We start from the raw sequence: 27,598 nt of genomic DNA on the forward strand, positions 1-27,598 counted from the left end.
TATTTTTCATGTAAGTGTAACTCCCAATAGGATCCTTTCTTTATTCATGACTATTGGTTCCATCAACACTAGAGGGCAGCGGAGGAGGAGGAAAGACTAAAAAAGAAACAGTGGCACGGTGAAGAACTTGTACAAATTGTAGGTATATTTTGACCTAGGGGTTGGTTAACTTAGCTGGCTAGACGGCTAGTTTGCAATGCAGATTGGGGCAAACAAGAGAGGTTCAATTCCTGCACCTCTCGCCTTGTCTGAGGCATGGTGACCCGCAGGTTAAATCACCCAGTCATCTCTCTTTAATGACAGAATAGGCCAATAGGACTATGGCGACTTTTATTTTGACTTATATTATCTTGCGTAATCCTATCCAGCTTTGAATCCTAAATGGTCACACACTTCAAAGAGAAGCAAACTGTTAACTCAGAAGTGGCATTGAAAAATTGTGACTGAAACCAACTCTGAGGAATTTATTTTATAACATTTCTGATAATATATAAATTATGCCTTTTAGTTATATCTCTTCCAGTCATGATAGTTCAATTCATAAATCTTTCTTTCAGAAAGGAATTCTTTTTGAGCAATTATGTTTTTGTTTATTTCACATATAGTTTTCCATTTAACATTGTACAGTTTGACTATCAGTAGGGGTGGGTTTTATGGCAACAGGGCTCAATGTAATTTAGTTAATAAAACGGTAAACCTTTACAAAATCTCAAACATTCATTTTGTGATCTGCAATTTGTTCTCCTTATGTTCAGACATGTAAAGTCAGCAGTGAATTGTATGCTGCTAACAAGCTGGAATATAGGTGGTAAGCTAGTTAAATTCTTCGGCTAATAGTATTAAAAATCGTATTATAGCGTTACAAGTAAAATACAAAGTGACAGCTACCATCAGTTCTGAAGAAGGGTCGCTGGACGCGAAACATTAATACTGTTTTCCCTCACAGATGCTGCTGGACCTGCTGAGTTTTTCCATCAAATTCTGTCTTTGTTTATGATAACACAGTGTGGAGCTGAAGGAACACAGCAGGCCAGGCAGTTTCAGAGGAGTAGGAAAGTTGACATTTCGGGTCATGACCCTTCTTCAGAAATCAAACGTCAACTTTCCTACTCCTCTGATGCTGCCTGGCCTGCTGTGTTCCTCCAGCTCTACACTGTGTTATCTCTGACTCTAGCATCGGCAGTTCTTACTATCTCTGTTTTTGTTTGTGACAGGTTTCCCTTACAATTAGATTTTTTAACAAATTAATTTGTGTTCAATGCATTATTAGTGACAATGAAAAACTCAGATCTCTATCTCCCAGTTGATTCACACCTTTCTAGAAGTCGCATGTGGGATGAAAGTCATCTGCAGTGCATCCAACTTGAAATAACAATGATGCCAGATACCAGAATCCACAAAGGAACAACAAAGCAGAAAATTGATTTGTAAGCAAGAATTGCACTGCTTGTCTTCTCATCGCTCTCAAAAACCAGTGAAGAAGTTACTAACATCAAGAACTATTCACTAAAGAACTCAAGATCTATAAAATTCACCACAATAGAAGAAACAAGACAACAGCCAAACAGTCAAGACTCAGATTTAAAATCCAACACCTCAAGGACTCTAAGAAATTTAAACTGCAACTATCTTTACCTTCCCGTCTCTATGGACACCTTCCATCCTTTTTATGCCTACTACTTATGTTTGAGTGTGTGTGTCTGTCTTATGGTATGTATTTTTTTGGGTCAATAGGTAGTAAAATTCTGCTTTATTTCACTTAAGAAAATCTTGTAAATTGGCTTCTTACTTTTGATTGAATTAATTATGTTCATGAGTTGATGAGTTATTCAAATGCATTCGCTGTGTGGTAAAAAAATAAAAATATTTATTGCAACTGACTGGCAGGGAGCCAAATTCCCCTCTCACCTAGTGACTACATATTCATACAATCTATTCATCCTTTCTGGTTCTAAGTCCTGTATTCTATGCCCCACTTCTATTATATCTAAACTCCTTTATGTGTGTTGCATTCACATATTCATGATACAAATACCAATATAAGATGATGCTGTACAATTAACACTCTGTCTTACATTACCTAATCTTTGGAAATAGTTGTTGTAGGTCACCTGAAAAAAGACAATTTTGTGCTGAATTCCTGCATGTGATGTATGGATAAGGCAGCTGCTCACAACACACTGTTAATAACCATGTCACTAGAGACTTATTTCATGGTATCATTGAAGAGGAAGAGCTGCTTCAACACTGCACTTCTGGTGCAGGATAATTATTGTGGGATTGAGAAACATCTTGGGAAGTAATTTTCTGACTTGGTGCGCCTGACAAGCAGCATCATCAACCAGAAGTACATGTTGGAAATTAAATGGTGAGAAAATAACATGCAATCCCAACAGCCATGCTCCCAGCTGGAAACCTACTCAGTGGCACCATCTGCTTTGTAGCCATTCTTTGATTCTCCAAGTCAGTCCTTACCGAACATGGTCCCACTTTGACCACATTTTAAGGCTTAAAAATTGTCATGATACTTTCATGAGATTTGGAGAACTGTGACAGCACAAGGTAGAAGACCAATGAAAGCAGGTGGATTGCAATGGCAAATTTACCCATTAACAGTAGAGCTACGGTAGCAAAGCTTAGACTCAGGATACACTTGGGTGGGGTATGTAAGAGAGGATTAAGCTGGTGCAGTAACTGCTTAGTAACAAGATAACAAACTGCTCGTGAGTCTCTTGTAGTATCCCTGCCTCTGAGCCAGAGCCCTGGGTTCAAGTCTTACCTGGTGTGAGGTGTGTTATAATATCTCTGAAGGGGCAGGATTAAAAATATCTAACAGACTGCTTGTGAAGTGCAGCGAACACATATCGTAAGTCTAAACAACTCTTTGTTAACTCAGCAGCACACCAGTTCTTTGTTAATGCAGACAACTATGGGCTGGACAACCAGGTGCATAACAGCCATTTAAAGATGATGCGGTGTCACGAATTCCAGGATGTCCTAGCAGTAGCAAGTACTGTCACATATGGCGGATGGGATAATCAGGCTAGCATCGAATGAGTGTGGCACTGGAAGGTAATGGTACATAGTTAATGAGGCAAGTTTGGGGCAATAGCTTAAGAAACATGTGTGATCTCACAGACAAAAACCTTCCATGAAACTTGGCAAAAATATTTAGCCAATTTCTGGTAAGTTTCAGCCCTTTACATCTGTGTCCCCAAAGCTTCTCATATAAAAACATAGAAACACAGAAAATAGATGCAGCAGTAGGCTATTTGGCCCTTTCAGCCTGCACCACTACTCAATATGATCATGATTGATCATGTAATTTCAGTATACCATTCCTGCTTTCTCTCCATACCCCTTGACCCCTTTAGCAGCAACGGCCAAGTCCAGCTCCCTATCAAATATATCTAATGAACTGGCCCCAACATCTTTCTGTTGGAGAAAATTCCACAGGTTCACAACTCTCTGAGTGAAGAAATTCTTCCTCACCTCAGTCCTGAATGGCTTACCCCTTATTCGTATACTGTGATCCCTAGTTCTGGACTTCCCTAGCATCGGGAACATTCTTCCCGCATCTAGCCTGTCCAGTCCCATCAGAATTTTATATATTTCTATGAAATCTCCCCTCATCCTTCTAAATTCTAACGAGTACGAGCCCAGTCAATCCAGTCTTTCTTCAAATTCAGTCCTACCATCCTGGGAATCAGTCTGGTGAACCTTTGCTGGACTTGGCCTCAATATCAAGAATGTTCTTCCTTAAACTAGGAGACCAAAACTGCACATAATACTCAAGATATAGCCTCACCAAGACCCTATAACTGCAACAAGACATCCTTACTCCAATACTCAAATCCTCTCACTATGAAGGCCAGCATGCCATTAGCTTTCCTCAATGCCTACTGCACCTGCATGCCAAGCTTCAGCGACTGTTCCACCATGATACCTCAGTCTTGTTGCACCTCACTTTCTCCTAAACTGCCACCATTCAGATAATAATTTGTCTTCCTGATTTTGCCACCGAAGTGGATAACCTTGCATTTATCCATATTTTATTGCATACGCCAAGTATTTCCCTACTTACCCAGACTGTCCAAGTTACCCTGCAGTCTCTTAGCATCCTCCTCACAGCACACACTGCCACCCAGCTTAATGTCATCTGCAAATTTAGAGATATTGCATTCAATTCCTTCATCCAAATCATTAATGTATATTGTAAACAGCTGGGGTCCCAGCAGTGAACCCTGTAGCACCCCACTCATCACTGCCTTTCATTCTGAAAAGGACCTGTTCACTCCAACTCTCTGCTCCCCGTCTTCCAAACTGTTCTCTATCCATGTCAACACATTATCTCCGATACCATGAGCTTTCATTTTCCTTACTAATTTCTTGCATGGAACCTTGTCTAAATCCTTTAGAAAGTCCAGATACACAACACCTACTGATTCACCCTTGTGTAGTCTACTGATAGCTTCCTCAAAAAATTCTAGAAGATTTGTCAAGCATGATTTCCCATTCGTGAATCCATGCTGACCTGGACCGATTCTGTTACTACCTTCCAATTGCTCAGTTATTACATTCTTAAAAATTGACTCCAGCATTTTACCACCACCAATGTAAGGCTAACCAGCCTATAATTCCCTGTTTTCTCTCTCCCTCCTTTGTTAAAAACTGGAGTTATATTAGCTACCATCCAGTCCACTGGAATTCTTCTCGAAACTACAGAATGCTGGAAAAATATCAACAATGCGCCCACTATTTCTAGGGCCACTTCCTTAAGTACTCTGAGATGCAGAGCATCAGGCCTTGGAGACCTATCAGGTTTTAATCCCATCAATTTCCTCAGTACCAATTCCTGATTAATAAGGATTTCCTTCAGTTTCTCCTTCATGCTTGGCCATCTGTCCCCTAGCATTTCCGGAAGGGTATTTGTGTCCTTCTTGGTGAAGACAGATTCAAAGTATTTGTTCAACTGGTTTGCCATCTCTTTGTTGTCCATTAAAATTCACCTGATTCTAACTGCAAGAAACCTACATTTGTCTTCACCAGTCTTTTTCTCTTCACATATCTATAGAAGCATTTGTGGTCAGTTTTTATGTTTTCCGCAAGCTTACTTTCATATTCTATTTTCCCCTTCTGAATTAAACACTTTGTCTTCCTCTGCTGAATTTTAAATTTCTCCCAGTCCTCAGGTTTGCTGCTTTTTCTGGCCAATTTGTAGGCCTCTTCTTTGGCTTTAACCTTATCCCTTACTTTCCCTGTTAGCCACGGTTGAACCATCTTCCCTGTTTTATTCTCTACGCCAGACAGGGATGTACAATTGTTGAAGTTCTTCCATGTGTTCTTTAAATGTCTGCGATTGCCTATCCACCATCAACCCTTAAGTGTCCTTGGCCAGCTTATCCTAGCCAATGCAAGCCTCATAGCATCAAAGTTAGTTTTCTTAAAGTTCAGGACGTTACTGTCATATTTAACTTTGTCACTCTCCAGCTTAATGAAGAATTCTACCATATTATGGTCATTCTTCCCCAAAGGATCTTGCACCACAAGATTGCTAATTAATTCTTTCTCAGTATACAATACCCAGTCTAGGACGGCTTGCTCTCTAGTTGGTTCCTCGACATATTGGTCAAGGAAATCATCCATCATACATTCTAGGAAATCCTCCTCCATCGCATCGCTACCAGTTTGGTTGGTCCAACCAATATATAGATTGAATTCACCCATAATAACTGCTGTACCTTTACTGCATGTATCTCTAATTTCCTGTTTGATAAAATACCCAAACTCATAACTACTTTTTGGTGGTTTGTACACTACTCTCATTAATGTCTTTTTTCCCTTTGGTGTTCCGCAGCTCCACCCATACAGATTCCACATCATCCAGGCTACTGTCCTCCCTTACTTCTCACATGTGCCTGCAAAGTGGCTCAAGAATACCTTACAACATCATTTTTTTATTCATTCACAGGATGAGGGCATTGCTGGCTAGGCAGCATTTATTGCCCATCCCTAATTGCCCAGAGGGTAGTTAAGAGTCAATCACATTGCTGTGGGTCTGGAGTCACATGTAGGCCAGACCAGTTAAGGATGGCAGTTTCCTTTCCTAAAGGACATTAGTGAATCAGATGGGTTTTTCCGACAATCGATTCATGGTCATCATTAAACTGTTAATTCCACATATTAATTGAATTCAAATTCCACCATCTGCCATGGTGGGATTCGAACCCAGGTTCCCAGAACATTATCTAGGCCTCTGAATTAACAGTCCAGCGTTAATACCACTAGGCAATCACCTCCCCATGATCAGGAAGAAATGTCAGTAGATTATTTGACTGATATTCCAGTTCGCCAAATAAAGAATAAGTCATATAACATCAATATGTTAAAGTAATGCCACCACCAGAGCTGCATAAGCAGGTGCAGATACGTTAGAAAGTAAGGATAATGCTGGCTTAAAAGGATAGTGAGAATGAGGTAGGAAGAGGCCTGAGCAATTCCCAAATTGATCATTCTACTATCCATTTTGATAACACTGAATTGCTATGGGAATTAGACTCCATACATTTAAACTTAGAGGCAAAAGAATAAGGGAACATAGAATAGCTACTCACAGGATTTAAAAAAGTCTGCAGGGACAAACAGGGATGTAAACCTTTAGCCACACATGATGTGGTTGTAGGTGTATCCACTCCTAAAAAACAGCATCCTTATTGCTTTAGTCCAGAGAAACAGGCCCAGTTAGAAACAGAAATCCAATTCATGTTAGAAAACTACTGATCTGAACCCAGTCAAAACCACAAGGCTGGAGCTCCCCAGTAATTTTAGTGATTAAACCTGATCAAATTCTACATAGACTCTAGAAAGCTCAATGCAGCATCAAAGTTTAAATTCCTATCCAATTCCTCACTTGGAAGACTATATTGATGTGGTTGAAAGTGTTGGATTGCTTACTAATATAGACTTTTTTCCCCTTCAAAACACCAAGTTAAAAAGACATTGGACTCTGTCACACCAGACAGTCTTTTCCAGTTTCAAGTGATACCATTTGGGCTAAGAAATATCCCAGCAATTTTCCAGAGATTGAAAAATCAAGTCGTAGCCTGTTATCCTAATTCTGTAGTTTATCTTGAGTACATGCTGAAATATAGGTACACATGGAATGGCCACTTGGGACAATTTGAAGATATATTCAGAAGATTAAGATCAGCTGATTTGGTGATAAACCTTGTCAAAAATAAGTTACAAAAGCACAGTTACCCTATCTAGGGTATACAGTAAGGGAAGAACAAATGCTGCCAAGTTCACAGATACATAGAAACATAAAATAGGAGCAAGATTAGGCTATTTAGCCCTTCAAGTCTGTGCTGCCATTCAATGTGATCATGGCTGATCTTCCAAACCAGTACCTTGTTCCTGCTTTCTTCCCATACTCTTTGATCACTTTAACCCCAAGAACTCACTCCTTCTTGAAAACATTCAATGTTTTGGCCTCAACTACCTCCTGCAGTAGAGAATTCCACAGGCTCACTATTCTTCAGATAAAGAAATTTCTCCTTATCTCTGTCCTAAATGGCCTAGGCTGTATACTTAAACTATAAGCCTCTGGTTTTGGACTCAGTGGCATGGTATAAAGGCAACAATCTCTCCCACAATGTCAGCAAAATGAAGGAGCTGGTCATCAACTTCAGGAAGCGGAGTGGAGGACAAGCCCCAGTCTGTATCAACGGTACTGAGCTGGAGGTGTTCGAGAGCTTCAACTTCCTAGGAGTACATATCACCAACAATATGTGCTGGTCCATCCACGTTGACAATACAGTCAAGAAAGCACACCAAACCTCTACTTCCTCAGAAGGCTAAGGAAATATGGCATGGCTGCACTGACTCTTATCAATTTTTATAGATGCACGGTAGAAAGCATCCTATCTGGATGCATCTCAACTAGGTATGGCTACTGCTGTGCCCAAGACCACAAGAAATTACAGAGAGTTGTGAACACAGCCCAGTTCATACAAAAACCAGCCTTCCTTCCATTGACTTTGTCTACATTTCCTGCTGCCTTGGGAAGCAGCCAACATAGTCACAGACCCCTCCCACCCCAGTTATACTCCCTTCCATCCTTTTTCACCGGGCAGAAGATACAGAAAACACATACCAACAGATTTAAGAGTATCTTCTTCCCTGCTGTTATCAGACTTATGAATGGACCTCTCATATATTACATAAAAACCAAAAGAACTGTGGATGCTGTAAATCAGGAACAAAAACAAAGTTGCTGGAAAAGCTCAGCAGGTCTGGCAGCATCTGTGGAAGGGTCACCGGACCTGAAACATTCACTCTGTTTTCTCCTCCACAGATGCAGCCAGACCTGCTGAGCTTTTCCAGCAACTTTGCTCTCATATATTACAGTTGATCTTTCTCTGTACCTTCTCTGTAGCTGTAACACTATTCTGCATTTTGTTCTATTATCCCTGATATACTTATGTAAGATATGATTTGTCTGGTTAGCACGCAAAGCAATACTTTTCACTGTATCTCAGCACATATGACAATAAGTAAATCAAATCAAATCAAATGATAAAAATCATTGGAACATCATTCCAGCAGTTAGCCTGTCTAGTGCTATGAGAATTTTACAGGTTTCTCTGAGATCCCCCTCATTCTTCGAAACCCCAGTGAATATCATTCTAACCAATCCAGTTTCTCTTCATATATCAGTCCTTCCACCCCAGGGATCAGTCAGATAACCTTTGTCACACTCCCTCCATAACCAGAACATCCTTCCTCAGTTAAGGAGGCCAAACTGCACACAATACTCCAGGTGTGGTCTTATCAACCCTGCTCATGTATTCAAATTCTCTTGCTATGAAGGCCAAAATATCATTTGTCTTCTTCACCACCTGAGGCATTTTCATGCTTACTTTCCGTGACTGGTGTGCAAGGACAGCCAGATCTTGTTGCACCTCCCATTTTCCAAATCTATCACCATTCAGAGAATAACCTCACCTTGCAATTTAGATACCATGCAGAAGCCCTCACTTTTATCCACATTATACTTCATCTGTCATGCATTTGCTCAATCACTCAACTTGTTCAAATCACACTGAAATTTCTCTGCATCCTCCTCATAGCTCATCCTCCCACCCAGCTTTGTGTCGTCTGCAATCTTGGAGATATTACAGTTGTTTCCTCATCAAAACTATTAATACATATTGTAAATTCTTGGGGTCCAAACACTGATCCCTGCAGTACCCCACTAGTCACTGCCTGTCACTCAGAAAAAGATCCATTTATTTCCATTATTGGATTCCTATCTGCCAAACAGTTTTCTATCCGTGTCAGTTCACTAACCCAATCCAATGAGCTTTAAATCTACATGCTAACCTCTTATGAAGAACCTTATGGAAAGCCTTCTGGAAGTCTAAGTAAACCACATCCACTGGCTGTGCCTTATGAACTCTACACTGTTATATTCTGAAAATCATTCCAGTAGATTTGTCAAGTATGATTTCTCTTTCGTAAATCTATGCTGCCTCTGTCTAATCCTATCATTATTTTTCAAGTGCTCTGCTGTTAAATCTTTTATAACAGACTCTAGCATTTTCCTCACTACTGATGTCAGGCTGACTGGTCTATAATTCCCCATTTTCTCTCTACCTACATTCTAAAATGATGGTGGTGATGGTGGTAATGGTGGTGGTGGTGGTGGGTGGGGGAGCGGGGGTGGTGGTTTGGGTTGGACATTAACTGCCCTCCACTCCATACGAACTGCTCCTGAGTACACTGAATCTTGAAAGATACCTGTGAATGCATTCAATTTATCAAGGTCTACTTCCTTAAGTACTCTGGGATGTAGATTATCATGTCCTAGATATTTATCAGCCTTTAATCACATCAATTGTCCCAACACTATTTCCTACTGATATCTGCAGTTTACCTGTAGTTCATCCCTCTTACTAGATCATGTGTTCTCCAGCATTTGTTGAACATTGTTTGTGACCTCTTCTGTGAAGAGAGAACTAAAGTACATATTTAATTGATCTGCCATTGCCATTATACCTTCCCTGTTTCTGACTGTAAGGGACCTGTATTGTCTTCACAAATCTTTTTCTCTTCCCATACATATAGAAGCTTTTAAAATCAGTCCCACATAAGAGATCAATGTGCAAGATAAAAGGGCATGGGATTGGGGAAAGTGGATTGAGATGGATAGGAAACTGGTTGGCAGAAAGGAAACAAAGAGTAGGAATTAATAGGTCCTTTTCAAATTGGCAGGCAATAACTAGTGGGGTGCCACAGGGATCAGTGCTGGGACCCCAGGTATTCACAATATGCAATATAATATATTAATGATTTGGATGAGGGAACAAAATGTAACATCTCCAAGTTTGCAGATGATACCACGTTGGGTGGGTGAACTGTGACAAGGACACAGAAATCCTTCAGTATGTTCTTGACAGGTTGGGTGAGTGGGCAAATCAATGGCAAATGCAGTATAATTTGGATAAATGTGAGGTTATTCGCTTCGGATGCAAAAACAAGAAGGCAGATTACTACCTGAATGGCTGTAAATTGGGAGAGGGGAGTGTGCAGTGGGACCTGGGTGTCCTTGTGCATCAGTCGCTGAAGGTAAGCATGCAGGTGCAGCAGGCAGTAAAGAAGGCAAATGGTATGTTGGCCTTCATTGCGAGAGGTTTTGAGTACAGGAGCAGGGATGTGTTGTTGCAGTTGTACAGGTTCTTGGTGAGACCACAGCTGGAATGTTGTGTGCAGTTTTGGTCTCCTTTTCTGAGGAAGGATGCTCTTGCTCTCGAGGGAGCGCAGCGAAGGTTTACCAGTCTGATGGTGGGTCCGACATATGAGGAGAGATTGACAAGGTTGGGATTGTTTTCACTGGAGTTCAGACAAATGGCGGGGGGGTGGGGAGCTGTCTCATAGAGATTTATAAAATTCTAACAGGACTGGGCAGGGTATATGTGGGCAGGATGTTCCTGATGGCGGGTATGTCCAGAACCAGGGGTCATAGTTTGAGGATTCGGGGTAGATGATTTAGAATGGAGATGAGGAGACATTTCTTCACCCAAAGAGTGGTGAGCCTGTGGAATTCATTACCACAGGAAGTAGTTGATGCAAAACATTAAATGCATTCAAAAGGCGACCAGATATAGCACTTGGGGCGAATGGGATCAAAGGTTATGGGGAGAAAGCAGGATTAGGCTATTGAGTTGGATGATCAGCCATGATCGTGAAGAATGGTAAAGTAGGCTCAAAGGGCCGAATGGCCTCTTTCTACTCCTATCTTCTATGTTTCTATAATTGTAGCTGTACCTTTCTTACCTGCACTTCCTTCCTATTTAATGCCTTCCCTAACGTTACCACTCCAGTGTGGGGATCTATATAGAACTGTAACAGTTATTTTCTGCCTTTTGATATTTCTAGCTCTACCCATGCAGTTTGCAGTTCACTGGAGCTGATATCCTTCTGCACGTTTGCATTAACGTCCTCTTTAACAGGAATGTTACCCCCCTCCCCCCACTTATCCTTTTTGTCTGTTCTTCCTAAAACTGAAGAACCCAGGATATTCAGTTTCAATAGAGATAGTAAGAACTGCAGTTGCTGGAGTCAGGGATAACACAGTGTGGAGCTGAAGGAACACAGCAGGTGAGGCAGAATCAGAGGAGTGGAAAAGTTGAAGCTTCGGGTCGGGACCCTCCGAAATGTCCCATTTCTGAAGAAGGGTCCCGACCGAAACGTCAACTTTCCTGCTCCTTTGATGCTCCCTGGCCTGCTGTGTTCCTGCAGCTCCACGCTATATTCAGTTTTCATCCCTGGTCACCATGTGGCCACGTCTCCCCAACTCTAACTATATCACACCTGTTTCCATCTTTTTGCCCAACTAATCCATCTATTTTATTAAGAATGGTCCACGCATTAAGACATTAGGTCTTAAGGCTTGTCTTTTTAACGTTCTTAGTCCCGTCAGCTACTGTGGCCCCATTTGATTCTTGCCCTTGAATTCTTATCATTTTTCTGATTTCCCACTTCTTTTAAAATTTTGTCTTTGTTTCCCTTCTTTTCTGTCTCCCTGTATGGGTTTCCAATCCCGCCATTTTAGTTTAAACCCTCCCCAACCGCACTAGCAAATACTCTCCATTAGACAACAGTTCTAGTTCTGCCGAGATGCAGCAGACTGGCAGAAGTACAAACTGTAGTGGAGTTCCCTGACTCTAAAACTAAGCAAAATGTTCTGAGGATGTCTGGTTTCTGTCATAGCTTTGTATGAAACTTCACAAAAATAGCTGTTCCACTGACAGATTCACAACAAAAGGCAGCAGAGGCAGTGTGGTCAGCTAAGCAGCTTCTGAAAACATGAAAGTCATGTTGATCAATGTTGGTTGCCCATAATTTCACTAAATCCGTCAAGGTAGCGAGCAATGAGGATAGTCACAGAAGATTCATCCCTCCCATTAACCAACCAGGTCATACCTACGACCAGTGTCCACCTATCACCACCATTCCGCTACCCTTCTACCTCCCCACTTTATCTGCACCTCTCCCTACACCCACATCCAGTCCTGAAGAAGGGTAATACCCAAAACATTGACTTCTCCTTTCTTCCAGATGCTGCCTGGTTTGCTGTGTTCTTCCAGCCTCCTGTTTGTCTACCTTAAATATTCACAAGGGCTCTGTCCCCACAGCTCTCTGTGGCAAGGAGTTACAAAAACTCACAACCCTCTGAGAGAAGAAATTCCTCCTCATCTCAGTCTTAAACTGATATCCCTTTATTCTGAGACAATATCCTCTGGTTTTAGACTTTCCCACAGGGAGAAACATCCTCTCAATATTTACCCTATCAAGCCCCTTAGGAATCCTATATGTTTCAATGAAGTATTTCTAAGTCTTCTAAACTCCAGTGAGTAGTCTCAACCTGTTTAGCCTTTGTTAATACAACAATCCTTCCATACCAGCGGTCATCCTAGTGAACCTTCTCTGAACTGCCTTCAATGAAATTATATCATTCCTTAAATAGGGACCACAACTGTTCACAGTAGTCCAGATATAGTCTCAATGGCACATTGTATAGTTGCAGTAACACTTCCTGGCTCTTAAACTTCAACCCACTTGAAATTAGGGCCAATGTTCTATTAACCTTCCTGATTACCTGCTGCACCTGTGTGCTGGCTTTCTGTGTTTCATGCTCAAATACTCTGAAGTCTCTATGCATTGCAACTTTCTGCAAGATTTTTTTCCTTTGAAATAAAATTCTGTTCTTTTGTTCTCCCTTCCAAAACGACCAACTTCACATTTTCTCACATTGTATTTGATTTGTCAACTTTTTGCCCACTTATTTATCAATAAACTGCCTCCAACACCATGGGCCCTTATTTAAGCCTTAACCTTTTGTGAGGTAACTTTTGACTGCCTTCTGGAAGTTCAAATACAACACATCAACTGGATCCCCTTTATTCACTCTGGTTGAGACTTTCTCGAAAATCTCTCATAAATTAGACATGATTTCCCTTTGAAGCTGATTCTGCTTGCATTCTGGAAAAGCATCCATGGAATCTTTCATATAGTATTTCTCCTAGAAAATCTGCGTTTGCAAAATCCCAGAGTTGGCTGCCTTTGTTAGTATTTGGGGGAAGAAGTTCTTTATGTTCAAATTTCTATTTTTCAGAGGTAGCGATAGGCCTGGATCCCTGCACCGGATCTAGAACTGCACAGGGTAGCCTGGTAATGCCTTTTTCAATTCAGTATATTTTTATATAATTGGGTAGGAGCCATCAGTCATGCTTTACCCTACCATTTTGATCCATATCTTCTTACATAAACTTATAGTTGACCCTATCCCCAATTCTACTGAGCTGGTCTGATTCCCTACAGGTGTTAAACTCTTATCACTTCAGTGGAAATTGGAACTAGGGACAAGTTCTTAATGGGTCCACGATGATTTAAACTGCTTTGCTAATTGGAGTGGATGAATTCCAGGGCTTGGTCCCTCCATTGCTCTGGGGTAAATAGTGAAAAGCAGAAACAGTGATGGTACTTCTGTCCACACAATATTGTGGCCATTTTTCATTGCTTGTATTCCATCTCAATTCAAAATGGGAAAATTCTGCCTCTGATATCAGGAATAGCAAAACAAGTCATCAGTTTGGAAGAATGACATGTATTACCCACGGAGCTGAAGTGCTCAGTTGTATCTTTACTTGTTCATCTATTCAGAAGAGCAGAGAATGCATTGACATGTTAAGTGTATAGCATGGAAGGTATGGTTCAATTTTACACTGAAGAACGGGCTCAGCAAGCTAGATTCATTATGTGACATTTGTTGCTGGAAATAGTTTAAAATATTCTTGGCAAACTTTATCGAGATGTAGCAGTAAACTGCCCTGCAGTGCTTTATCCAGCAGAAAGCTAAAAACTGGCAAGACATGCACATACCAGTAGAAGATGTGATTCAAGGCCCTTTGGATGGGAGAACAAAGCTTTACTGCTAGCACTACTGGCCAATCATTCATTGCATTTATTCTCTAAAAAACGTCATGTTGATTTTATTATCTTTTGTATTTCATTTACTTAAAAGTCAAACTAACAGGAATAATGTTACAACCACCAGTTAAGGCTATCATGCACAGAATTTTCATGTAATTTACAAATACAAAGTATTTCATTTTGTAATTTTAAAAAAAATTTGGAAGTTTGTACAATGAACCTCCAGAAAAAATATCAATTCACTACAGTGAATCATGTAATAATCATGAAACTGGAGTACATCTGAATTCCTTATAAAATTGACGATGTTATAGAAGTAACTATAGTCTGAGTTGAACCGCTGATACATTAGTTATGTTGAAGGATTTACAATGGAACAGTGCGGTCTTCATTACACCCTGATGTGAACCATTGTCGTTGTTGATTTGGCATATGTTTGTTGTCACCTAAGAGATTCCTTGGATAGGTGGTCTCACCACGCGTAATGCATTCCAACTTTTTTCAACTTATTGTTAAAAAACCTCAGGTCACTTCCTGCACCACCTTTTAATTTCTAATGGTTGAAAATGACTTATAATTGCATCAGCTGTTTTCAATCACTAAAACTCTCCATGGCAATCAATGTCTTCTGGCAAGATTTTCAGTGTTTGTAAAGATTTCCTTGCTTTGTGCTTGGGTACATGTTTGAGCAGAGCTCTGCTTCAATCCCTCTTCCCTATACAATGATGTACATTGGCATGTCTCCCCACTTATATCAGTGGTTAACAAAAATACATCATGGTGTCAATAATTCCTCTCATCTACTTTTGTAGCTTCCTCGTTTGAACAGATCTTTTCTGTCTTCATTGACTGTTTATGGCAGCATTTCCCAAAAAAAACTGACAAAATACCTCAAGGCTTGCAGATAAAATAGAAATTATCAATCTATCCCTTTGAGGGTCCAGTGGTATAAATATTTGGAAATGTTTCCCACAAGCTGCCAGGCAACGGATCACTCCTGTGCAGCTGCTCACATTGGATATTAGATCCAAATCATACTTCAAAATACACATAAGGGAAAAAAACCAACCACGTGCAGTAAAGCTTAAACTAACATTTAAATTTTGAGATTGGAATTAACCTTCTGTAGAACACTCTGCTTGTAATTTTTCTTAATTAAAACAGCCTGTACAATTACCTCAGCAGGGCAGTACAGCTATCAAAACATACCATTTTGTCAGAATGCATTCCCATCTCCTTAGGTACCCATCATCTGTGTAAGGATAATTTCAGGATACTATAGCTATTAATTTATTAACTGTTCTCAATTAGATATTGAAGATATATTTTAAATTAATCTCCTTTTGGACACATAATGTGCTATGACTGAATGAATATTAACTTTCATTTTGTGAAAATCACCATTTCACATGAGTAGCTTATGTTTTAGCAAAATGCCATGTTATGTTCATTCATTCAAAGCAACTTTTAAATGTGCACATTTAAAAATTAAACTATGTCCACAAAAAAAAATCTATCTTAAAGAACTGAGATAACACCCCTGTTTCTCAATGCCATTTTGAACCACTGCAAACTAAACATCATGACACTCATGGAATCATCATGAATAGTTTGCTCCAAATAACAAAATAGGATACAAGTAGAATAACTATTTTTTTTGACATCTGAACTAGTTTTACAATTTCAAGAACTTCATGGGCAGGATTTTTTAGACAGCAGGACTTCTCTCATTGCCACTTTGAAGAGTTGGTGTGGAACCAATCACAGAAGCCCCATATAAGCTCATTAATTGGCTGGAGACAGAACTTCAGCCCTGGTTGGCTGGCAGCTCTGGCAGTGGTGGCAGAGGCAATAGTGGCCAGGTCTGGGGCCATAAACAGTCCCCAAATTCAAAGTAGCAGAGTGCAAGACCAGGTAAATGCCGGGAGTTCTCACTGTCTAATTATTCAAAGAAAGTATCCAGAACCTTATCCTTTTTCCCTTGCGTGCACATACCTATAATGTGTATCGACGTTTCATACTCAATGTTGTATTTTAAGTATGGAATTGGTAAAGGCTGAACTAGCACATAAGTCAAATGGGTGCAACATCTGAAGCCTTGAAGCTGAATAATAAGCAATTATAGAATGGGCTAGAAAGAATTCTGCAAGCAAGCTGTTTATCCTCTTGGCTCCAGATGATGTGGACCCAAGGAATCCAGAGACGTGCCAGGACAGTATGGAAAGCAATGTTAAATAAAATAACTTAATTCTTCTGGACTACTTCAAACAAATTATTTTTGGAAATGAGCTCAATCAAGTCATATTTGTAGAAAGGTACTGAGATGAACCAAATTAAATGAGCGTCATAAACTTAGAACGCAATATTATCACACTTACAGAGTTCTCATCATCTTCTTCAAGTTCCCTCTGCTGTTCCTGATGTCTTTTTGCTTTAATTTCCATTGCTTCAATTATTAAATCTCTCAGAATTGACACCGATTTGGCATTTTTAATGAAATTGTGCTGTAGCAAGAGAAGGAAATGTAGCAAACTGATTAACAGTTAGTTAACATGCAACACTTACAATTAAATGAAGTATGTATTGACATATTGCTTCCTATGCCATTAATCTCCCTTTGAAAAAGTCAAATATTAATGAATCACAGGATTCCTGGATCTGTTCATTGGCTCAATAAACAAATGTATACTGTGGACACCCCAACACTTGTTTGTTATTCAGTTTTCTGAAGTGGCAGCATGAATTCTGCAATTGATTTCAGAGTGCCCAGATAACAGAGATGAATAAACAGTCAATGTTTCTGCTCTCCTGCCCTCACTATGTGATCCTTTTGAAACTGGATTGGCATCGATGATGACAGGTAAAAATATTACTGTTCTGGCTAACTTGTTACTAACTTATACAGCAACAGTTATGGATTGAACTTATGTAGGAAGAACAACTCCTTCAGTGAAGAAGCAGAGGGCGGCCAGCATACACATGCATCACATGTATTGTCATCATCTTAAGAAGAGAGCAAGAATGTGGTTTTTTGGTGAGAGGTGGACAGAGAAGAAACCGAAGAAGAAAATGCATCACCTTGCACGTGGATGAATTTCGATGTTAGGGATATTTTGACATATAAAGGTAAAATACATTTTTTATTTCAAAAATATATTTTATTCATAAAAATATCTTTACATACATACATAGATGGTCACTGAAATAGTTCAGTTCTATACAGTAGCATATGAAGAAACAAACAAACATTGGAGTTTGACCCTATCCAGTAAACAAACCAAAAGCATTTCTTACTTGTACAAGACTATGTTTACATATATTTGAGACACTGGGAGAGTCCTACAACTGAACAGACTCACATTTAAGTTCAGCTGAAAGATCTTAGATGCTGTCTTTCCCCACTGTGCCTTGGTGGCAGTTGCCCCAACGTTTAGTGCATCCCTCAGCATGTAGTCCTGGACCTTAAAATGTACCGGTCTGCAACACTCGGTAGGGGTCAACTCCTTGCTACAGAAGACCAACAGGTTTCAGGCATGGTATTGTTAAACATGCTTATTTAGCTCAACAAGCTGTTGCAATCGTGTGGTTTGTAAGATAATCATGCTTTGGGAATGTAATTTAAATTTAGAAGGACCTATTCTGATGTCTGTCTGAAAATAAACTTGAAGGTTTGATTAATAGAGATCAAGGTTTTTTTTAAAAATGAAGGCTTGGACTGTTTTATTCGGATGAAAGTGCAAGTTGTTTACATTTGGAGTCAATGACAAAAATATCTGAGTTCATGGCTATCTAAAAATCCCAGAAAGGTGGTGTTAAGTATCAATTTGTTAACAGCTGGGCCGTAAACTCTCAATTTATTTTTAAGTTAAAAGAGAGTTGGGGTTCAGTATAGCAAATTAACATTTCTACCTAAATACATGGCTAATGTGTTTCACATTGCTATGGGGAAAGAGGGCAGAGGAAGCCATTTTTAGATCTAGTTACAGACTTCCCTATAAATCAATAAATCTCTCAGACCGAGAGGTGTTTTGTGAGGCCAGTTGTAAGAAAAAGCTGCCTGACATTGTGAAATACCACAGCCAGATGCAGCAGGGTGTCAGCCTATATTTGAAGAGATGCATCCTGCAGCCATCTAAGGATTTCAGGAAAGTAGAATCAACAGAACAAACTTCACTGCTGGTGATGGATTTAAGAAATACTAAAAAAACTGTGGAAAGCACCTGAACAGAACAACTCAGAGTTATATTTAGGAAAAAGGGAATATGGGAATGCATTAGAAGCAGGGGGAAGTGGGGAACTGTTTACTACAAAGATTGCTGTCCCGTGGAGAACACAGTGTACAAATAAGTCAAAAAAAGGGAAAATTCATCTTGATTAGTTTTAAAACACACAATCTCGTCATGCCATTATTTTCAGCTAGTTTTCTTTTCAATTGGAAGATCAGATCAAATCTCTATTTAAAACTCAATACGTTTTAATTTCTACAGACATTGCAGTCATTTTCCTACCTTAGTTCAATCAATGTGCATTTAATATGCCTTAGAAATTTGGCTTCAAAGGTGTTCTTTATTCATTTGTGGCATTGACGGCTGGGCCAACATTTATTTCCCATCCCTAGTTGCTCTTGACAAGGTGGTGGTGAGCCACCTTCTTGAGCCACTGCAGTCTGCGTGTTGTAGATAGAGTTACAATGGAGTTAGGGAGGGAGTTCCAGGATTTTGACCCAATGACAAAGTGACAAGTCAAGATGGTGAGTTGCTTGGCCAGCAATCTGCCCAGAATTTGCACGGGATTTCCCCATGATCTGCTGCCCTTGTCCTTCTAGACAGAAGTTGTCCTGAGTTTGGAAGGTACTGTCTAAGGAACCTTTTAAGTATTTAAAACATACATTACAAAATACAAGCAGAAGGGTTACAACTGGAGGATTCAAAATCGATTGTTTTCCAGATTGGAATTTCTCAGGACGTTTTTCTTGATGGAAATATTTTATTATCCAAGTTATCTAAGTACAACTCAAAAGAAATAAATAGCCAATATCAGCATAGATACAAATAACTTAGTCTTGTTAAAATATTTAGTGTTGGTAGAAATTTGAGAGTAATTATTTGTAACACAATAAGCCAACTCAAATTGCTGCATTTACAATACTGAGTATATTCAAACCAGTTCATGGACTGCGGGGTCATGAAAATTGCTGTGTAAATGCAAGTAATTTTCTTTTAATGGTTAATGAAGAATATAATTACAAGGTATTGGGGTTCTCATTCATAAGTAGCAATGGTAAAACCATAATCTGAATGTAAGGGATTAATTTTAATTCAAATCAGTATTGGTGCAAAAGTAGCCCAAAGTGACCAGCCTATTCTGAAAAAGAGAACAGAATGCACTTGGACATGTTTTAATATATGATATCACTTTCCAAACCGATGCAGGTAGGAGTTGGTCCAGCCAGGAATACAGAGACCAGACACTCAAGGAAATAGTTCTTGGCATTAATTAGAAGTAGGATGAGGTTCAGAAACAGATTCTGACATGGATAAATGGAGGGAAAGTTAAGTGTCAAGCATGCTCAAGAATTTCTTTTGGAGCCTGGAGGGCCATTCTTGCTCTTCCCTCTCCATGGAATCTTCCAGAGGATTACTGAAGAAGGGTCACTTGTCTGAAAATGATGACTCTGCTTTCCCTCCACAGATGTTGTCAGTGATGTGAATTTCTCCAACAAATTCTGTTTATGTTTCAGATTTTTTTGACCTTGACTGAAATCACAAGCCTGACGAAGGAGCAGTGCTCTGAAAGCTTGTGATTGAAAATAAACCTGTTGGACTATAACCTGGTGTCGTGTGACTTCTAATTTTGTCCATCTCAGTCCAACACGGACATCTCCACATCAAGAGAAGGTAAGACAGAGGGGGATAAGGAAGATAAAAGTAGTGAAGTTAGATGCAACAAATGGAATGAGGAGGACAGTAAGATGGGGTTGTTAGAGGGAGTGAGAAAGGGAAATGAAATCCCATTTAGCATCAAAAGGATTGCTAAAAGGAGACAAGAAATTGAAGCTTTTTGTCTTCCATTCATCAGGAGTATGACCCACGAAGCAGGCTTGCAAATAGGGACACAAACTTACACAGCACGGAAAGAGAGTTCTGATTGGTTTGGCCATCATTGACATTGGAGATGTAGCTAGAATAGTTAACTATTCTTAATTAACTATTCTTAGTATTCTTAATTCTCAGACTAGACAGGTAGGTTCTGATTCCGACATTTCCACTGGCAACATCCTGACCAGAGACTGAAAGTTTCCATGATCCCTTTTGTTTCCATGAAAAGGTGCAAATTATTTTTGCCTGTGTAAAACAGTGTCCTGTGTATTATTATATGTGGCTTCTAGCATGTGCAACTCTTAGCTATCAGACTATGCTCAAAGTTACACCAGAAACCAATTTTATATCAGTCAGGCTCACAATATTGGACATGCTAGAAGTTCACTGTACTTCTAAGTTTTGGGTCATTCTCAAATTTTGAAATGGTACACTGCACACTGAGGTCTAAATCATCAATATAAATCAAGGGAAGTGGTCCAAATACTGACCGCTGAGGAACACCATTGTATAACTTCCTCCGGTCTGAGAAATAATCATTTATCACTGGTGTTTCCTGCATCTGCTCATTCAGCCAATTTAGTATCCATCCAACATCCCTATTCCCATAGGCCTCAATTTTGATGACTAGCTATTCTGTGGTACTTCATCAATGCAGTTTTGGAGTCTTTCATCCCTCATCCCTTTTTTCCCTCATTAATGTATACAAAATGTCACATCGTGCTTCCCAGAGCAGCAGAGTAAAAAAGCAAACACTTAAGTGATTTCTCCCATCCACCTAACCTACCCTAAACACTGCTTCACTTACCTTGCAACCTGGAACCTGACCTACTTGGCAACCTATCCCTTTCCCACTCGGCACCCCATCCTCCACCCAAATGGCACCCTACTTACATGATACCTTACCCACCTGGCACTCTACCACTTACCTATTTAGTATTGTAACCCTGGCACCCTACCTGATCTCTAGTTGCACCACAGCTGGATATCTCCCTACTTATCTAGCACCCTGGCATCCTAAATAAAAATCGAAAGAACTGCAGATGCTATAAATCAGGAACAAAAGCAGAAGTTGCTGGAAAAGCTCAGCAGGTCTGGCAGCATCTAGCACCCTACACTCCCTGCACTCTAACATCATTATTATTTTACATGCTTACGGTTTGACAGCAGCCATCAAAGTGGCTGTCAGGACCTTTAAATTTCATGATACAGTAGTTGACTGCGATAATGAGGGTGCAGTTTATCTTTCTCTGAGAATTCTGCACAACAAAAGAACTGTCAGAATGGAAGTACAGTCCCCATTTCTGAGACTGTCTTCTCAGAAATGCAGAGTTCCCTTCTTTCATGAAAAAAAAGGGCCAGAATTGCAATCTACATAAGATTGCCACTCCTTGGAAAATCCAGCCCAATGCTGGTTTTCTGTTCTTTCCAAATATTTAATAGTAACATGCCATCATTAACTATGCAATAAATGTTATGAACAGTAGTAAGGCTTAAAAGGCCTGATCATGCATAAAGCAATTGTTGCCAAATGGATATCCATCAATATTTCATCAGGGTTAAAGACTTCAGTGATCCAGGCTCAGAGACTTCATTTTGACTCATTCAATTAATTCCAGCTCCAAGAGAACTGCAACATTATCTTGCCATTTGTCTTCATTTCTTGTCAATTGTTTATTTTTATGATTTGCCCTGTCGATATCCCTGGTGTTTTCTATCCTTTCTGCATCAATTATACATTCACCTTTTTCCTCACTATTGTTGTTTTGTTTTGTTACTTAGCCGGTATTAAATTCTCAGAAATCCATCTTTTTCAGCTGTTTTCACTTTTGTTTTCCTTTGTAATTCTGAATCCTAAATTGTATTCCTTCTCTCACTGAATTATGGTCTGAGATGACAATGTCTATTTTATTAATAAAAAGATGCCAGTTTTTCTGTTTTGTACCTTCACTTTAAATACGTGTTCTGAGTCAATAGCCAAGTTCCCTGGTCTTTATGAAAAAAAACCTGATTACTTAGAGGACAAGGTCAAACAATCAATTATCCTAAAGTCTTAAAATTCACCTACATTGGATCCAGGCTGCCTCAATGTTCACTTCACTGCACATAGCTGAATAACTGATTTTTTGCAAAACTGCTGATTCTTTTATGTCACCAATCAGAGCTTGCTGCAAGTCCTCTGAGTGGCAGCATAACATGGGAGAAAATAAACTCGTAGTTGGATTAGAATAAGGCCATTCTTACACAAATCTCATTAACCATAATTATTTAAGAACTGGAAATCTTTTTGCTATTCAATGTAAGACAGACAGTTTGACAACACAGATGCTGTCATGGAATTGGGAGCAGTGATGCAGAGGGAGCATATGTAAGAAAGCTGTACCCCTGCCTGCAAAAGATATTTCCACACATGCATGAAGAGAGGATGACTCCAACATGTTATGAACCCCAAAGATGATTGTGCAGAAATCTAAAGGTAACTCATTGACAGATATGTCTGCACAGCTGGGAGGAGAACCGTACAAGAGAAGTGCTATAGAGATGGGAAAGGAAAAGGTGAGTGGTGAACTGCAGCACATATTGGAGTGAAACTGATGGGGACGAGGTGAAAGTGCACTGGCTCACAATAAGAAGTATGTAATCCTTTACTTTGGCAAACACGCATAGATGCAAAACTTTGGTGCCAATGTTTTTGGGAGGGATACCATTGGGATAACCTGAGCACCAGACTTTGAAATGTTGGTCTGCTGAAGTCAACTGGTGAAGGTGCTGACTTCAGCCAGACCGGAACTGTGCCACAGAATTCTCATTGTTTTGAGAGACAGAAATGCACAAGAACACATCTCCAGCTGCAGAAAGGACATGAAATACTGTGTCAGCTATCAGCAAAAAGGGCAGTCAAAAGCTTTCTGACAACTCCAATGGTCAGGAACAATGGCATTACAAAACAAAGGTTCAGAGAGTTCGACATTTTTCTACTTTAATATTCATCAGAATTTCTACTAAATACAGAAATTCCCATTTATAATATCATAAAACATAGGAGCAGAAATTAGGCCACTAAGGTTTTGGAGTAGATGAGCCATTCAGCCCATCAAGTCTGCTCCGCCATTCAACCATGGCTGATACGTTTCTCAACCCCATTCTCCCCGTAACGCTTGATCCCCTTGACATTCAAGAACCTATCTATCTCTGTCTTAAATATACTCAATGACCTAGCCTCCACAGCCTTCTGAGGCAGTGAATTCCATACATTCACCACTCTCTGGCTGAAGAAGTTTCTCTTTATCTCTGTTCTAAAAGGTTTTCCCTTTACTCTAAGGCTGTGCCCTCAGGTCCTAGTCTCTCCTATCAATGGAAACATCTTCCCAAAATCCACTCTGCCCTGGTCATTCTGTGAGTTTCAATTAGATCCCTCCTCATCTTTCTAAACTCCATCGAGTATAGACACAGAGTCCTCGAATGTTCCTCATATGTTAAGCTTTTCATTCCTAGGACCATTCTCATGAACCTGCTCTGAACCCACTCCAGGTGCAGTACATCCTTCCTGAGATATGGGGCCCAAATGTGCACACAATACTCCAAATATGACCTGACCAGAGCCTTAAAGAGCCTCAGAAGTACATCCCTGCTTTTATATTCAAGTCCTCTTGAAAGAAATGCCAACGTTGCATTTGCCTTCCGAACTACTGACTCGACCTGCAAGTTTACCTTGAGAGAATACTGGATTAGAACTCCCAAGTCTCCTTGCACTTTAGACTTCTGAATTTTCTCCCCATTTAGAAAATAGTCCGTGCCTCCATTCTTCTTACCAACGTGCATGACCTCACACTTTCCCATGATGTACTCTATCTGCCACTTCTTTGTCCACTCTCCTAACCTGTCCAAATCCTTCTGCAGCTTCCCTGCCTTCTCAATACCACCTGTCCCTCTACCTATCTTTGTATTGTCTGCAAACTTAGCCAGAATGCCCACAGTTCCTTCATCCAGATCATTAATTTATAAAGTGAAAAGTTGTGGTCCCAACACTGACCCTTGTGGAACACCACTTGTCACTAGCTGTCATCCTGAGAAAGAACCTTTTATCCCCACTCTCTGCTTTCTGTCAGACAGCCAATCTTCTATCCATGCTAGTACCTTACCTCCAGGTTTTATACCCTGTATAAAAACTTACCTTGTGCGGCAAGCGGCCCTCTTGTTTTCAGCAGCAGCAGCGCGAGCCAGAGTGCCAACGGGAAGGTAAGCGGTTTTTGTTTCTTCCTGTATAAAAACTTACCTCGTGCGGCAAGCGGCCCTCTTGTTTACAGCGGTGGGTGTGTGGAGGGAACGCGAGCCAGGAAGAAACAGATAAATTCGGGCATTGGCTAAACCCAAAACACGACATGTGTATTGTCTCCCACCCATCCTCCTCCTCTAACCAAAAAAGACTGTGAGGAGGTTCGGTAAGATAAGGCTTTTTTTTAATTCTTCTTCCGGAAATGTTGAGTAGAGGGAATGGAAGCTAGGGCAGTTGCATGCTCCTCTTGCAGGATGTGGGAGGTAAGGGTCACTGCTGGTGTCCGCTCTGACTTCACCTGCGAGAAGTGCACCCAACTCCAGCTCCTCAAAAACCGTGTTAGGGAACTGGAGCTGGAGCTGGATGAACTCTGGATCATTCGGGAGGCTGAGGAGGTGATAGAGAGGAGTTACAGGGAGGTGGTCACACCCAAGGTACAGGAAAAAGGTACCTGGGTGACTGTCAAGAAGGGGAAAGGGAATAGGCAGACAGTGCAGGGACCCACTGTGGCCGTTCCCCTCAATAATAAGTATACCGTTTTGGATACTGTTGGGGGGGCAACCTACCAGGGCAAGGCCATAGCGGACAGGTCTCTGGCACTGAGCCTGACCCTGTGGCAAAGAAGGGAAGGGGGGAGAATAGGAGAGCAATTGTAGTGGGGGATTCAATAGTAAGAGGCACAGACAGGCGGTTCTGTGGACACGAATGAAATGAAAGGATAGTATGTTGCCTCCTGGGTGCCAGGGTCCGTGATGTCTCGGATCGTGTCTTCAAGATCCTCAACAGGGAGGGTGAGCAACCAGCAGTCATGATACACATCGGTACCAATGACAGAGGTAGAAAAAGGACTGAGAATGTGAGAAACGAGTACAGGGAGTTAGGTTGGAAGCTGAAGTCCAGGTCAAACAGGGTAGTTATCTCTGGATTACTACCAGTGCCACGTGATAACGAGGTAAGAAATAGGGAGAGAGTGCAGCTAAACACGTGGCCACAGGGCTGGTGTAGGAGGGAGGGCTTCCATTATGTGGATAATTGGAGCACATTCTGGGGAAGGTGGGACCTGTACAGTAAGGATGGGTTGCACCTGAACCGAAAGGGCACAAATATCCTGGGAGGGAGGTTTGCTAGAACTGTATGGGATGGTTTAAACTAGTTTGGCAGGGGGTGGGGAACCGGATTTATAATTCAGAGGATGAGGTATTCGGCCTTCCAACATTCACAACAGGGAGTGAGGTAGTTATAAAGAAATGTAGTTGATGGAGCGTAATTGCGGACAGCGAGATGGTTTGAGATGTGTACACTTCAATGCAAGAAGTATCAGAAATAAACCGGATGAACTTAGAGCATGGGTCGGTACTTGGAACTACGATGTTGTGGCCATTACAGAAACTTGGGTAACTCAGGGAGAGGTATGGTTGTTGGAACTTCCGGGATTTAGATGCTTTTAAAGGAATAGGGAGGGTGGAAAAAGAGGTGGGGGAGTGGCATTGCTAGTCAGAGCGAGTATAGCAGCTACTGAAAGGCAGTTCGAGAATGATATGTCTACAGAGTCAGTTTGGGTTGAGGTCAGGAACAAGAAAGGAGCAGTCACTTTGTTGGGGTTTTTTTACAGACCCCCCTAATAGTTGCAGAGAAGTAGAGGAGCGGATTGGGAGGCAGATACTGGAAAGGTGCAGAAGTCACAGGGTTGTAGTCATGGGTGACTTCAACTTTCCAAATATTGATTGGAAACATTTTAGTTGTAACAGTTTAGATGGAGCAGATTTTGTCCAGTGCGTTCAGGAAGGATTCCTGACACAGTATGTAGATAGACCAACACGAGGAGAGGCCTCTTTGGATTTGGTGCTTGGCAACGAACCGGGCCAAGTGTTAGACCTGTTGGTAGGAGAGCATTTTGGCGGTAGCAATCATAACTCTGTTTCTTTCACGATAGTCATGGATAAGGATAGGTACATACGGCAGAGTAAAGTTTATAATTGGGGGAAGGGTAATTACAATTCAGTTAGGCAAGAACTGGGTAACATAAATTGGGAACAGATGCTGTCAAGGAAGGGCACCACAAATATGTGGAGATTGTTTAAGGAATGCATACTGCATGTGCTCGATATGTTTGTCCCCAGCAGGCAGAGAAGATGCGGTCGAGTGAGGGAGCCATGGTTCTCGAGAGAGGTCGAACGACTGGTTAAGAGGAAGAAGGAGGCTTATGTAAGGTTTAGGAAAAGAGGAACGGAAAAGGCTCTAGAGGGATATAAGTTAGCCAGGAAGGAGCTGAAGAAAGGGCTTAGGAGAGCTATAAGGGGGCATGAGAAAACCTTGGCAGATAGGATCAAGGAAAACTCCAAGGCTTTTTCACGTGTGTGCAGAACAAGAGAATGACCAGAGAAAGGGTAGGGCCCATCATGGATTGTAAAGGGAATTTGTGCACAGAGCCTAAAGAGATAGGAGAGGTCCTTAATGAATACTTTTCTTCAGTATTCACAACTGAGAGGGACCTAGTTGTAAAGGAGGACGTTGTGAAACAAGCAGGTAGGCTAGAGGAGGTTGATGTTAGTAAAGAAGATGTGCTAGGAATTCTGAGGAAGTTGAAGATAGATAAGTCCCCCGGGCCTGATGGGGCTTATCCAAGGATTCTATGGGAAGCGAGGGACGAGATCGCCGGACCTTCGGCGATGATCTTTTCGTCCTCACTGTCCACGGGTATAGTGCCGGAAGATTGGAAAGAGGCAAA

The 27,598-nt window shown here is 40.8% G+C and overlaps 1 protein-coding gene across 1 annotated transcript in view; it reads right to left on the minus strand.

The window, feature by feature from the left end:
- The window catches only part of LOC109921319 (serine/threonine-protein kinase 3-like), a 409,892-nt gene that overhangs the window by 107,288 nt on the left and 275,006 nt on the right, over positions 1-27,598 (minus strand). Inside the window, exon 8 of the mRNA XM_048596227.1 lies at positions 16,875-17,000. Coding sequence (XP_048452184.1) covers positions 16,875-17,000 — 126 coding nt within the window. The remainder of the gene's footprint in view (positions 1-16,874; positions 17,001-27,598) is intronic.

This window comes from Rhincodon typus, chromosome 4, assembly GCF_021869965.1.
Source record: "Rhincodon typus isolate 14 chromosome 4, sRhiTyp1.1, whole genome shotgun sequence".
Taxonomy (NCBI): Eukaryota; Metazoa; Chordata; class Chondrichthyes; order Orectolobiformes; family Rhincodontidae; genus Rhincodon; species Rhincodon typus.